This window comes from Tauraco erythrolophus, chromosome 3 (genome assembly GCF_009769465.1).
Source record: "Tauraco erythrolophus isolate bTauEry1 chromosome 3, bTauEry1.pri, whole genome shotgun sequence".
Classification (NCBI taxonomy): domain Eukaryota; kingdom Metazoa; phylum Chordata; class Aves; order Musophagiformes; family Musophagidae; genus Tauraco; species Tauraco erythrolophus.
The window spans coordinates 39,537,742-39,553,601 of record NC_141467.1 but is presented as its reverse complement, the minus strand read 5'-3'; the positions used below and the strand labels follow the sequence as shown (position 1 = coordinate 39,553,601).

The 15,860-nt window shown below is 37.7% G+C and overlaps 1 protein-coding gene across 1 annotated transcript in view; it reads left to right on the top strand.

Moving 5' to 3' along the window:
* Nucleotides 1-15,860, top strand: part of ZNF407 (zinc finger protein 407) — a 362,003-nt gene that overhangs the window by 198,057 nt on the left and 148,086 nt on the right. Inside the window, 1 exon segment of the mRNA XM_086608533.1 lies at nucleotides 14,970-15,136. Coding sequence (XP_086464659.1) covers nucleotides 14,970-15,136 — 167 coding nt within the window.

Sequence of the window (15,860 nt, the reverse complement as noted above, 5' to 3'; positions counted from 1 at the left end):
TTGTTTCAATCCCCTCTGTGCTTCCATGTGCCTCGGGGATCTTGTTTCCCTGTAGCCTCCTCATTTGTTGCCTGGATATGCCTTTTTTATTTCTTTCCTGTCTTCTGCCTAGATTGAGAAATTAGTATTTTTAAGAATGTTAATGTGAGGAGGTTAAATGCTTTGTGCAGGTGAATCACAAGCCTATGAAGCCAGGCTGAGAGTGTTGAGGTTGTTCGCCTGGAGAAGAGAAGGCTCCAGGGAGACCTTCTAGCAGCTTTCCAGTACTTAAAGGGGGCCTACAGGAAAGCTGGAGAGGGACTTTTTCCAAGGGTGTGTAGTGATGGGACAAGGGGCAATGGCTTTAAACTGAAAGAGGGCAGATTTAGATTAGATATAAGGAAGAAATTCTTCACTCTGAGGATGGTGAGGCACTGGAACAGGTTGCCCAGAGAAGTTGTGGATGCCCCATCCCTGCAAGTGTTCAAGGCCAGCTTGGATGAGGCTTTGAGCAACCTGATGTAGTGGAACGTGTCCCTGCCCATGGCAGGGGAGTTGGAACTAGATGATCTTTAAGGTCCCTTCTGACCCAAACCATTCTGTGATTCTATGAATATTAGCTCTCCTGGCTCCTAACAGTAGGAAAATTCTAGACCTCAAATTAGCACTAGGCTTTGTGATGTTTCTTACCTTCACAAATGAGATGGAATTTCATGTAGGATCAAAATAATGACCTGCCCCTTCTCCTAAAGCTGTGTATAGCACAATTTTCCATCTTGTGTCAATTCTAATATTTTAGAACAGCAATTGACTGAGTAATGCTATGACTAATAATATCACGCTCTTTAAGCACAAACTGTTAAGCAGTAGCACCAAATAACAGACACTTCTTCACAGTTCTTTACCCCCTCCCCCCCACCATGTTTGTTTTAGAGTCCCAACAAGATGTGTTATTAATGGACCCTGAGTAGAGCAAGTTATTTGTTATGGTAACTTTTTGACCTATTTAATAAGTACTTAAAGGAGTGTAGTGCAGTTTTTATTGTACTCTGCTGTGTACAGTTATGAAGTGTGGTACATAATAAAATAAAAGCAATAATGTGGGTATTTCAGAGGGATCCATCAGAGCAGACCTGCAGCAACATATTTCATCTGGTTTGTCTGGCTATGAAGCCTTGCAAGTTATAGCTGAAATAACTAGGAACAATATTGTGGTTATGACTTGCAATTGTTTACCATTGTAAACAGCAGAGTTATTACGTGTTTACCCTTTTCAGTGCTCAGAACCATTTTTAAAATAAGTTCATTAACACCTGCATACATTTAGCTTTGAAAAATGGCATGTCTTTTACATGCTTATACCTTAAAAATATTTTAGTCAACTAGCAACAGTAAAATGTGTCTAATTTAAAGCATAATTTTATTGAGGTATGATTTGGAAAAACAGAATTATTAAAAAAGACTAACAGTTGCACAGCTAATACAAAACCATACAGAAGGTTATGAAAATCCTTTGTATGACAGTTTTCAAGTTTAATTTGGGAGGGCAAGTACAGACTTGGACAGCAGAGCTGCTCTATGAATTCCTGAGACCGACTCATAAAGAAAAATGCCTTTTTATGGTGGGGGGGTAGTAGTTAGCTGTTACTTTGTGGATGAGTTTGTTCTTTCTTTTTGATTTTTCAGTTTATTTGTTTTTTCCTCTTTGTCTTTTTTTAAGATTTTTATTTTCCCCCAGATGTATTCACTGTGTTCCTTGAAAATAGCAGTCACCTAAAATCTTTATCTGAATGTTTAAAGAAGTCAGAGTTTTCACTGTAACGGGGGATGTAAGTTTTGGGTCACCGCTGGTGAATTTTTACTGAAGAATTTTTCAGTTTCTTAATATTCTTGTGGCTACAAGTTTAGTAATATCCTGAGTTCGAGAGAAAAACCAACTGATTGGACCTCCAGGAAGTGCCCTGATGATAATCAACCTCGTGTGCAAGACAGAAAGGCTGATAGTTAGAAATTGCTCTTTAAACTAAGACAGACTGTCAGTCTTTAGGAATGGTGGGGAATGGCCTATTTATGTAATCAGATACTAAAGCTGGGAAGAAGCTGTCAGGCACATTCTTGTTGTGTAAGCAGCAGGCAAACTGTGCTTTATCTGACAGACAGTGTGTAAATCTGTCCATGCAAAAATCCAAATGTTTAGTTTGCTTCTAGTCACTGTAATAATCTGCTTATTTTCTTTTGCTAGAGCGATGACATCATTTAGCAGAATGCAGCACAGACAGGAGTCCCAGATAAGGCTCTGTTACTGTCAGTCATTCACTTCTTGATTGACAAGGAGATAAATAGGAATTTACTAGAGGTTTGCTTCCAGCTAAAAGAGCAGACAACACCCTGGGATAAGTATATGAAGAGCAAGTGTGTTTAGCACCCTCAGCCTTACAGCTTGGAAAAATGTCTAGAAATAAGAGTCCTTCAAAATTCAGTGTTAAAAATCGATATTTTATTAGCAATAGCTGAGCAGTCTTCCTGGCCAGAGAAGTACTTGAATTAATTGATAAAGAAAGCAGTTGCCACAGAGTAGCAGAAAAACCTGCGCATGTGTTCTGGGTGGCTGTCTTAATTTCACTACCACCATGTTTGAGAATGAGATTTGTTTCTTGTTGAAATTTTAAGAGACTGATAATGGCTTATCAGTGATGGTGCCGTCATTTGCCTGATGGTTCATCAGACCAGACTTGACATGGAAAAATGTCCGATTTTTTAGATCAACTACGATTGACTCTATAGTATTTATGTCATGGAAATTATTATTAAGGAGTGGTTTCAGTGGTATTCTGTAGCCAATAATAGGCAATCCATAATCTAAACTTTCAAAATACCTTTTTTGTTGCTGGCAGGGGTATATTTTGGTATGGACAAACTGAAAAGAAAATGTAGGAAGAAAACTACGTTATAATAGGAAAGATAGTCTAATCTTTTTTAATGGCGTTTAATCTCCTAAATCTTCTGATTTCATTTAATTTTAAAGGGTAATAAAATATGATTGAAATACATCTGAAATGTAGTTTAATAAAAGTAATCTACTGTACTGAAAAGCTACTGTTTTGTCAATCTAAAGATTTAGGATGAAACCATGTGAAACAGAAATACTTATTTGGATCTTAGACTTCAGAGTTCTTGTAATTTCAGTTGCACGTATTTTTTTTTTTTTTAAGTAAGTAATGCAAATTATTTTAAAATAGTAATGAAAATTCTTCAGAATTCATTTGAAGGATCTTAGCGAATTTAATCTCTAGGTCATAAGAAGGGAAAACATAACAGAAACACGACTGATTAGGGGAACATACCTGGCAGAAGAATACGTTTCTATGCATAAAGTCAATTGTTCATGTTCCTATTGTTTTCAAAATGATGAAGACTATAAATGAACAGCTGTTAAAAGCATAATGATTTGTGCAACAATACTGTGATCCTCTTGTGTTTATATTGAGAACAACTGCGTTTTGAAATAGTAAATTGGCTTAGGAATCGCAACCTCGAATGATACTATCTTAATTAAAAATACATGCATATCTTGGTAATGCTATGCACCTCCTCCATTTAAAAATAGGAAGAGAACAACAATTAAGTACTTTCCATGCATAATTTTTGTTTAATTTCAAAGAGTTAACCTTCTGAGGAGAAAGCTTCTGCTGGCACATTCGTGATAAACATTACGTTAAAATAGTGATAAATACTATATAATACTCCCAAGTAAACATTTTTTCCTGTTGAATCCTGGGATACTTTCTACAGAAATCTCAGTATATTTTTAATGAGATTGTACATCAGTTTGTATGTTGCAGTTTAGACATATTGGCTTTAATTATTTTTGAATGTGCAGTTTTTACAGTAGACAGAATATATATGATTTAAGACTCACAACAGCACTCTGAATATCACTTGGCGTTTTAGCAAAATGTGTGATATTAAAAAGACCGTGAATTTTAGCTACATTTTCATTATTTTCTGAGACATAAAATATTCCTCTTTACTTTCAATTCTTCTATTCCACATGTGCAACATTTTGCATGTTATATTAAAGCAATTATATCAGTCTTATCATCTCGCGCTGTACTGTGGTTCCACTATTATCACAAATAATACCAAGTCAACCTAATTCAGCATTTTCTGCCAACTGGGTGCTATGGTATTTTGCCTAAATCGCAAGGAACTCTAAGGAAAATCTTACAAAACCAAGTTTCAAAGAGGTCTTGATAGGTTAACCAATGCTTAAACTGGCAATTTTGTATAAGTACTGAAAACCTTTTAAAGTCAATATCGGTCTTCCCCTTGCTATAACATAGGCAAAATTGTAAGGCATATGTTTTAGTTGAGTTTAAACATCTTCTAATAATGTTGGCAAACTGTTATGAATATTATGCCAGTGGACAAAACCATGAAAATGAAAGTGACTGAGGCAGCTCATGTAAAAATTAAAATGAAAAGTTATTTTGAGAATACCAGCTGAGATACAATAAACAAACAGCTGAAAAGTAAATGAGAATTTGGAAACTCAGTTTTTAATACACTAATAATTTGTTAACAATGTAAGCTTGATGTACTTTATCTGAGTCCTTCTGACAAGACTCATTTTGTTGTAGCTGTAGCATCATCGTAGAGGCTGATCTAATACTTATAGAACTCAGTATAATCTCATTGACTTCAATACAAGTTGAATTGGACTAATAATGAAAAATCGCATTATAATAATATTAGGTCTAGAAAAAAAATAGTGCTTATAGCTGATTTGAGTCAAACCGAGTTTGTCTGATATTTTACTGATGTCAGTAAAATCATACTGTAGCTTGGTATTTCTCTGCAGTGACAACTGTGGGCTCTTCTTCTGAGAACCTATTCAAATCACAAACCAGCAGTCATTCTCTTATAAGATTTATCTAAATACAATAACAAAATAAGTAACTTTGTAAAAACCTATTTGCAGTAAGTTGTCAACTGCAGAGATGAAATAAAAGGCATATTACTATTTTTTCTTGCTTTAGATTTTCATCAAGTCTGTGGTATGTTATTTTCAGCATATAGTCTTATTTTTACTTCAGGGGATTTTCTGTTTTTCTTTTTGAATTTTTTTATAAATAACAGGTTTATTTTATTCAATATGATTTCAAGTGAAAGTAAATTAAAAACAGCAAAGATTTTTAAAAAAGCTCACTAAATGAATACAAACTGATTTAAAAAAAAAGTAAATTTTAGTCTTTTTTTTCCTGTAAAATGCTTATTTGACTGAGCAGTTTGATTTAAAAGCAAAAAACCCACAAAAAACATAAGGGGATTCTGCACTCCTCTGCATTTAAGATGTCTTCTCTTGTAGTTCTAAGGAAATTTTCTCTCATTTCTCCTCAATTTCAAGAAACACACTAACCATGCATCCATAGTAAATTAATTTTTATTAGTTGTGATAGCAGTGGAACTATCTGGTTGTTTAGAAAATACCTTTAAAGTGCAGATGTCAAAATCAAAGTATTTATTTATGTATTTATCAGCGTTGCAGCACAGGGTTATATGGTAAATGACTCTCTGTTAGAATTCGACCGTGCCGAGGAGGTTTATGAACAAACAGGGAGATGTGGGCTTCTCACAAGCAGGTGAACTTCTCGCATTGGTAGCTGAACTCAAGTCAAATTAACCAGCAGGTACAAACTATCGCTGGCATATCGATTTCAACAAGTCTGATATTTTAAGAAATCTGAAGCATGGTAGCAGGCGTTAAATGTAATTAAGAAGTAGCTGAACTACAAATACATGTATTTCCCAATATGCGTTTGGTTAATTTTCAGAGGAACCTTCTTTTCAGGCAGATGTAACAGTTGTTAAAGCCTTAGTCTCGGTCACGTTTTCAGCAGCCAGACATCCATCGGGCCACTGTAGTTCTCCAGGCTCTGTTAATCTACCCGCAACGGCTTCGCACTTCCCAAGGCACTTTCGAAAGACTTGCAAAAGTTGCAGGGGGTCAGCCAAACATGGCTGGATTTGGAGAGGAGGTTTTGGTACCCAAAGCCCACGGTGGACTTAGCCACTGCACTCCTTCATTTCCCATAATACTGGATGAAACCCTGGTTTGAACAAGCAGAATAATCCTTGTCCTGCACACACTGAAATCTTCCAATTTTCCCACCCTTCTGTCTTACTGAGATGTATCTGTCTGACGCTGGATGAGCTCTGCAGTTCATGGAAGCAAGTCTTGATTCTCCTCCTTTTCCTTTGTAAAACCTAAGGTCTGCCCTGATTTTCAGCTTCATAAAAACATTGTACTCTCATCATCTCCGACTATACAAAAACAGCTGTCTCTCAGAATGTGAAGTCTTTATAGGAATTTTCAAAGGCTGTTTCAGCTGTAAATGTATACTGAAAACACAAAAAACAAACCCCCCAAAATCCCTTTTCTCTTTCTTCTTGACGATGATGCTGAGTGTAATGTGCTTGACACCAGACGTTTTTAGAAATGTATGGCATGGTGTAGTTTCTCTGATACCACACCACTTTGCTGTTTTACAAGCTACAGCATGTCACAGATTAAAGCTTTGTTGGATGCTACAAAGCTGGCAATAAATAAACCTCTCTGATGTCACTGTGACCTAAATCAAACTCATTGTGTTACCTTTGTTTTGTTAGCAAACGAGTAGTTTTCATCACATTTGAGAGACCTCTAGAGTTTAAAAAAAATATATTTTTAATAAAAATTTTAATTAAAGTTGGAAATTAATTGTGGGTCAGACTAAGAGTCAGTATCTGCTGTTTTCTAGCCATTATGTTCTGGGCTTTTTGGATAGAAGGATAGAATGCAAAGCGTAGAAGATGTGGTAGAAAAATAAGAAATGTGTGAGCTGCCAAAGTAGCTGATTGCAAATGTGCAAAGTAATGCTGATCTTCTCCAGCACTTCATGAATACACAGAGTTGAGTTTTATTTGTGTTTTACAATTATGTGCAGTTGAACACAGAGGTAGTCAAAAGCCTAAACGAAATAAAATTATTTTGTCTACTCAGGTCTGGTAGAGTTTGGGGTTTTGTGGGTTTTTTTTTCAAATATTTCGTTTGATTACACTACAGTCTATCTAGACTCTTAGATCTAGCTAGATGTCCATCTTGAAGAGGAAACTTTTCAGGGGAAACCTCTGCTCAAGGCTTAAACTATTAACTTCACATACAGCAAAACTCACTCTTAATAGTCTGGTCCTGCAAATATGCATTAGAATAAAGGGTCAGCTCTTGCATGAGCGGATGTTCTGTCAGAGAAAGGACGATAAGATTTAGCTCAAAATTAATATGCACCATTGCTTTTCAAGCACCCTCCACTCTGTGAGTTGATTGTATTCGCTATCAGGATTTATTATTCTAATGACAGAAGTCACGGTCAGTCTTGCTATTCTGCTGTAAACTACCAGTGTTATGGTGGAGAGCTGCCACATTCCAAAGTAAGTAAATAAATAAATAGATTGACAGCAAATATCAAAACGTTAAAAGGTAGGAACTGTTTTGTCTTTGTGAAACAGGAAACAAGCACTGGTATCAAGGTGCCAATAGTTTTGAGTTCTAATATTTGTTTATCTGGATTTCCCTTCTATTTTCAAAAGATATGGAAGGAAATTTCTAATATCCCTGAAGACAGGTAATGGTTCAATTAAAATTGAAATAAAAAGATATTTCTAAACCCAAGTTTTGCTTTAACTGTGTCCATTTTTGGAGAAGTCCTAAGGATGTAAGTGACATCTTGATGTAACCTTTGGAACATATATGTGTCATATATGTTATGTTATATATATGTTAGCCTGGCCAGCAACTAAATGCTGTGCAGCCACTTGCTCACCCTCACCCACCCCGTGGGGAATGAGGAAGAGCATTAAAGGGAAAAAAGGAAAAAGACTCATGGGTTGAGATAAGGACAGTTTAATAATAATATAAAATTAAAAGTAATAACGATAAAATAATAATAGTAATAATAATATGTGAAAGTATATAATTCTAGTAATATATACAAATAAGTGATGCACAGTGTAATTGCTCACCACCCAGTGACCAATGCCTGTCTCATCCCAGCAAGCGATCCTGGAATGGTAAATCCTGACACTGCAATTCCAGATGAGTGAGTGAGAGGCCCAAAAAGAGAGAGAGACCAAGAGACTCCCATAGAAGCGAAAGAGAGTCCTTCACTTCCTGGTCCACACTCATCTCTATATTGGGCATGATGTTGCATGACACGGAATACTCCATTGGCCAATTTGGCCCTCTAATCCCAAATCTAAGTTCAAATCATAAGGGGAGTTGTGGACCCTTTGTCCCAGCCATGCTCCCCCTATCCTGTTGTGCTCCTGCACACGGGCAAAACACGGGAAGCTGAAAAGTCCTTGAGGTCTCAGCACCAACTATAAACATCAGTGCACTATCAACATTCTTCTCATAACAAATCCCAGACTAAATCCAAAACACAGAGCTCTTCTAGCTGCTAAAAAGGAAAACTTACTCTGTCCCAGTCAAAACGAGGACAACATGGTATCTCAAGGTAGTTGCATCTCTCTCTCCTCAGAAATGTGCAGACATTTGATAGCTGTGTGTACAATCATGAAGATCCTAGTGGTTTGAATCTGATCTTCTAAACTCCAGTACAGTGTATATTACTCTTAAAAATTGAAGACCTTGTTTTAAAAACATGTGGATGAGTCCCATTCAGTCTAATTTATAGACTGAATTACAGTTCTATTTTTTCCTCTGTTCTGCCTCTGCCTGGATGCCATGAGCTACTTGTGCTTATGTGAAATACTCTGTAGAGCATTTGGTCAAGGGATTTATTTTCTCCTACAGAATTCAAAATTTTCCATCTCTCTCCTCCCCCCCCCCCCCCGAATCTATTAATAATCTATGAGATTTTCCAGAATGTGGTTGAATTTATCTAGAATAGTTTTAGGGCAGACCAAGCTTTTCTTAGGTAAAAACATTGTCACATGCACCGTAGTCACAACTGAGAAATTTATGATGGAGAGCAACTGATAAAGGTAATGGAACTGCAAAAAATATTGCTCATTTTATAGCACAGTTCCATTAGATTTTGTTAATCCAGGGTTTCTGTTCCAGCACTATATTCTAGAATCCTCTAGGTAAGGAAAAACAGTGTTCAAATGAAACTGAGTTTTATTGGTATAAAAGCTTTTGAATCACTACTATTATACACTGATGTTCAGTTTTTTCTAGATTATATATTTGTCCTAGTAAAAACTCATAGAGTAGTGTTAATGAAACATACCTTTATGTGCATTAAACAGTAGGCTGTGACACTATTTTAAGTGATTGTATGTTATAAAAAGCTCTGCAGCAAGATTAATGTTACAAAATTGACAGAATATTATAACACTGTGGAAGATGATAAATTTAAAACTTTCCATTATGCCTTAGTGAATACAATGGGAATCATGAGGCTGTGTCTGGTGGTTGCATCATGTCTTTCAGCTGGCTCGTAGGGCTGTTTTCCTCACGCAAAGTAACCTTTACTTCTACTTTGCTTATACTTGATTATGTTTTAAAGTGTTTTTAATTTGGAAGATGCATATTTAAAGTGTGCTTCTATTCTGAAAAGCAATGATGTAAAAATAGTAGCTGGCACCTCAACAGAATAACTGACTGTTTTCAGAGGTGTGAATACTCGGGAAAGGAACAAGACTAAATTTTGACTACATTTCACCTCAAAATGTACTGCAGAGTCAGAAGAAAGACTGAAGGTGTTATTCAGTCAGTATGCTCATCTAGCTTGTCTATTGCCAGTGGAATTGTTAACCAACCTGTAGCTATAGGCCTCTATTTTCCTCTGCTCTGCTGCTGCACTGAAGGCAACGGGCCAATTTTGTCGCTTCTGCAAAACACGGCGTTCAGCCTGGCGGGTTAGGAGAGGTAAATTTGAAATTGGTGATATTTCAAAGCTGAAGCAAAGGTCAGAAATTGATGTGTGTAACCTATTGCTGATGCACAAGTCAGAACAATCTCATAATAAGACTGAGAGTCGAGGCGATGGCAGCTGTGAAAAGACTTTTTTTCCTTGGGAGCTGAAGAAGCGTGAGTGCCGACGAGTGCAGAACCCTTCGGTGCCGTTTTTGAGAGACTTTCCAGAATGTCATCTCCTTAGGTTTTCAGATCCATTCAAACAAGTGGGTTGAATGTGATACATCACCTCATGCATTGCTCAGTTTTCCAAGGTGCGTTTGGTTTTAAGGCACCTGTACGCAATTTTTTCATGCAAATATCCTCTTCTGAGGAAGACTGTGTGTTTCAAACTGTCCTTTGCTAGGCACTTACTGGCACTCAGTTATTGTTATTATTATTTTTAAATGCTTGACAACACGCATAGTTTAGTGGTGAAATTACATTTTAAAGTTTATACACATAGACAGCAGTTGTTAGCCAACAAAATAAAGCCAGATAAATGCTGCAAACATCAATAATTTAGAGAAATGTATTCACTTGCTGGATCTGAGGTTACCACCTAAGGTCATAATCCAGTTTTGGTAGTCCGCAGAAATGGTACACAGTTCAGTGTTGCTCTTAGATGTGTTGCACAGCTTTCCCTCCTACTGCCATACCAGTCTCCTCAAATACTTGCAAGGCTATTGAGGGTAAGAATATTTCCTTTCTGTGCGTATCATTTAGGAAGCTCATGTTTCTGGTAGATGCTTATTAGGAAGATGTGATGGAATGAGTATAATTTTATCATCGGTATCTTCTGCATAGACTTTGTATAGCAATATTTGAATTAACAAGTGTCTCGATTCAATGCTGAAAAATTGATATGAGATTTTTAAACCCCCTTTCCTGCCCATTCCCCCCTTAATTTTGAATTATTCTAGTTGGGAAAATGCAGCTTTCCATCAGATTTCAGGGCCTAAGATCTATGTGGTTAACAATGCAGAAATTGCGAAATGAAATTACCAATTGTACTCAGTTCCTGTGTGACCATACCTGGAAAATATATTGGGTTATGAAGAGGAAAGAACACATGCGCTTCATATGCACTAATTTTATGCACACAGTGTATTTTTGAGTTAAATTTAATTTTTTTTATGCTTTGAGATACCCTTGTTGGTTGACTATAAATTTGTCAATATGAACATTATGGGGGAAGAGTAAGGCTAGGAAGCTGCATTTGTGTGTAGGAGTAGCAGCAAGGAAGATGGCAAAAATGGGCGGCACTAAGATGGAGGACTTTGAGAAGAAGATGACTGAAAACAGGATGAGGAAAAGGTAAGTAAAGGGAGAGAGGGCGTATAATGTAGGGACAGAAGAGCTGATGAGTTGTAGTATATGCTTTCAGCCACAAATAGGAGTTTAATGTGGCATATAGTAGGTTTGTTGTATCATCAGCAAATTTTGTTGAGATCTAATGCAGACCCAAATTCCTCCATTGATTCCTGTAAAGGATAGCTGTTATCTTTCTATGAATGGTGGCAGAAGTTTATGCTGGCCCCGTTGATGGATCATGTGAAAGTTTGTGGTTTTTCAAAAATTTGGCATTAGTTTGTTATGTTGTTGTTGCTTGTTCTGCAGGGAAATGTGGGATTTAACAATTAAATCAGAGCTCAGGCATATGGGTTACTCTCCAAAAGGGGAAAAAATTTGATCAGAGAACTTTGTGTGAGGAGTATTCTGAAGGGCAAAAGTCTTCTCCACCAAATGATGCTTGTAGAGCAGGGCCATCCTGTGTGTTGAACGAAGCAGGAACTTCATGAAAAAAGCCATTCCCCATTAAATTCTGGGTGAATACATCTATTTACATTCCTTGGAAAACATGAGCTGCTGCTGCTGCCAAACACTTTGCGACAACTGGCGATACTGCAACCTCTTCTTTGAGGTAAATGATTAAAAGACCCTTTATTAGCTGCGAGTGGGTGCAAAACATCAGGAAATCAGCAGCAGTTCTGCTGATATCCTGTGCTTGATTAAGACCATGCAACATGTATATGAAAATATAAATGTACTGTCATAAACTTTGATCAGTAATTCTTGCATGAAATTCTGTTGCAAATACTGGAAGTGAGCAATAGAATCTTGTTAAACTACTCTAAGTCTAAAAACACTGAGAAATAAAAAATGCCTGATTAACAATTGTTTATTTACAAAAATAAAAAATGGAAGTTCCTAAACGGCTCTACTGTCTCTGAACCTGAGAGAGATAGAAATCACCGTCATCACTGAGGCCTCCTGTGATCTTTTTCTATCCTTCTCCATTTAAGGAGGTGAATTAAAAAAAAAAAAAAAAGAAAAAAAAAGAATACAAAGCTAGCTTAAGAAAGGTCAGAAACCCTATTTGGACTGCTACCAAAGGCACACACAGCGGTTAGTTAGAGATGGAGTTGCAGCTTTAATTCTGATTTTTCTGGCTTTTGTCACTTCAAAGACAGACTCCCAGTGTTATTTTAACATTTTTATTGTGTGTGAATAATAGAGTACACATTGAGGTTCAATAGGTGCAATACTGTTAAATGTACGTCTTGGTGGATTTAAAAATGAGGGATTTATTTTGTCATTCATAAAGTTGTAATACAGTCTGGAGAAACTATTTGTTAAAAGATAGCATCTACTTAACCTGCTTATTTATTTCTTGTAGTAGAAGGTTAGATCCACAATAAATACACGAGGAAATAAGTAGATAGGGGAATTTATCTTAGAAATAAGATCCCTGTCACGCTTTTGAAATGTGAAATGCATGAAGACCTGTCAGGGAGATATACGGACATGATATTTTTTTACTGTGCATTTGGAAGTATTTAGCTATATTTGTCATTCGCTAGTGCCACTAAGCAGTGATCAAGTGATATAGTAATTTGAAAGTCTGTTTTCAATTCAGCATATATATTTTTTTTTTTTTTGCCTTTGGGATATAGCAGAACTGTACACAAAATCTTCTTTATCTTTCACTCTCTGTCTGTGAAAATAGTTTTTTGGGGAAAAATTAGTGTTTGTTTAAATAGGTTGCTTAACATAGATAATTAATTTTTAAGTATATCCTTTAAAGAAATCTTCAGTTAGCTGTATTATACATACATGAAATTGCTGTATTTGTAAAACACTTTGGGAAAAAAACCTACTGAGTGCAAATTATGGTGTTAATATATTAAAATATCTGGCGTTTTCCTAGATTATGGGCAGTGGCATACCTGATTTCATCATTTTGCTTGGAACTTGCCAGAAGTAACACATCTTTGATAAGGCTGGCGTAAAAGATGGACCTCACAATGCAAATGGGAAAAATAGCCTAGACAAGTGAAAATAAGGGCATTTCTTAGGCTAGCGCAATTGCTATTGAAAATGGTGTGGTTATCACCAGATCAGACAACCCATTCTTACAAAAATATCACTGAATATTCTGAAATCTACCAAATTTGTCACTAAATATTTTTGAATGTGAAGAGCCTAGTTCTAGTTGTATGGAGGCCAAATGACCTGTTCTCTATGGTGTAGGTAGGTAAAAGAGGTAAAATCTATACTCTCCTTATAAACCTGACCTGCTGACACCCTGGTCATCTCTCTCTGTCATCACCTCTTGACCTGCACCGCATCCACATGTCCTCTGCAGAGCAAGGGCTCTTCTTGCAGCACCTCTGCCTGCATGAATTTTTCCCAGATAAGAAACAGGATTTTTACAGTGTAATGCTGAGCACTTAAATAATAGCAGTAATGTCGTAGTATGTATTTCACCGCTTTTTTTTTGCTGCTGTTGTTGAATTAACAGGGCTATACCAATAACCTCATAGCGTGCTTCCACGCCTAGTAAATAAGTAAACTCACATGTATGATGAGGTCGAGCTAGTTACCCTGGTATTAAGTTTAGCTGGTGCTTTACGTTGTCTCTATTGCGATATCTCTGTATACACAGTCAGGTTTGCTTAATACCTTTTAAGGGAATTCCTCTGGTTCTGTATTTCTAGTTTTCTATATATTTGTGTGTATGTTTCTTTTTCTTGGCAGGGGAGACTGATTTTATTCCTGCAAAGCATGAAGAAACATTAAAAACATCATGCAAGACAATAATAAAAGATTATTTGTGGCTTAGATTCTCTCTGTTAATTTTTTTTTAAATTTGCCAGCATAAAAATTCACATTATATTTGAGACAGCGAGGCATAAAGTGAAGGTGCAGCCTGAGGTTGACAGAGCAAAATGAGAAAGGGGGACAAAGGCTTCTCGGTTGCAATATTATAGCTGTAAAACACAAACATCTGAATCGCGGCGTCTGCTTTAACAAAAATCACAGCATGGGAACCTAGACGCGAAATAAGGTTTCCTTAGATTTCGGCTGGCTTTGCGTGCTGTTACGAAGTTATCTCGGCGAGGGCGGGCGCGCGGTGGCTCTGCTCGGCAGAATGAATTGCCTTTTCTCCCCTTCCTTGCCACGACTGGGATCTTTTATGTTTCCTGTGGTAGCGCTGGGGAGGAGAACGCGTTATCAGAAAACACTTACTTCCAATTTCTGCAGCCCCTTTTAAAAACCCGCATTTTCGTTTCGAAGCAGTTTTTTGTTTATTATCGCAACAGCGTTATTACAAGCAGTATTTCAAGGCGGCGAGGCGGCGGCGGCGTGGCACCGAGCGGTGCGGGTGTCTGAGTAGTTTAGTATGGATAGCTTTTCATTTAGCCTTTGCTCTGACAGCCCGTGCCCTGGATAAGTGGTGTGGGCCTGCACAGGTGAAATCCATTCTCACATTTGCCTCAGGGGTGACTGGACTGTAACAGAATTTTTCAAACCCGTTGGGCCCAACCGCAAAGCAGAGAATAAATGGCTGAAGTGCCGGGCCTCGACAGAAAAATCAATGCCTGGTTATACAGACATGACAGACCCGGTCTGCAATTCTCTCCGCGAAAGGCTCTGCGTTTACCGCGCTTCGGGTTAAAAACACGCTCCTCCGCTTGCTTCGTGCACCCGCGGGCGTCTAATTCCTCCTCTCTTGCCTACCCAGGAAATTTACATGTCACCTGTGTGACAGGAGCTTCGCCGAGAAGTGGGCGCTGAACAACCACATGAAGCTGCACACGGGAGAGAAGCCCTTCAAGTGCACCTGGCCCACCTGCCATTATTCCTTCCTCACAGCCTCCGCCATGAAAGACCACTTTAGGACCCACACAGGTTTGAAGCGTGTTTCTCCCTAGGGCTGGGGGAGCCGGCCGAGCTCCGATGGCCAAGGCAGAAAGGGAGCGACCGCTCCCGCGCTGATCAGTAAAACCATTCCCTCCTGGGAGGGTGCCCGCCTCCCCTTCCAGTTCTTGCCCCGCAACAGCTGGAGCGGTGGGAGAGCGCGCCACAGCCTGAAATTAGGGCTTTGGCATCTGAGTTCGGTTCACTCGAGCTTCTGGGGTGATCGTTCAAACTCAACTCATTTCTCTAATGAAGTAAAACACGTGTAAAAGTCCACATCCCCTTAGCGGTGTCTGCAATAATCCTTCACTTATCAATTAAAGGATGGATAGAGCTGCTGGCGACTAAAAACAATCAGGTTTTATGTAAAGAGGCTCGGTTAACTGAGTACAGGTGCAAAGGAAGCAGCAGAAGTAATAAGCTCTTCAGCACTTGTTATTTTTAATAGGAATCCTTTTCTCTCCTTGCAGCCTTTGTGTGTGTGTGGCACTATATGCTCGAGTAAAATACCCTCTGAAATACAGACTTGATTTTCTTTTTCTTCAGAGAACTATAATTGCTAAAAAAAAATCAAATTTGGTGATGTATTTCAGATGGGTCAAGTGAGCGTTTTTGTAAAATATGCGCTTAAATTTAATTGATTTAAGTTATACAGAACCTTTAGCAAGGGAACAGGCATTGTTAATTCTAGGTTTGAAGTTAAATAAAATTTAAG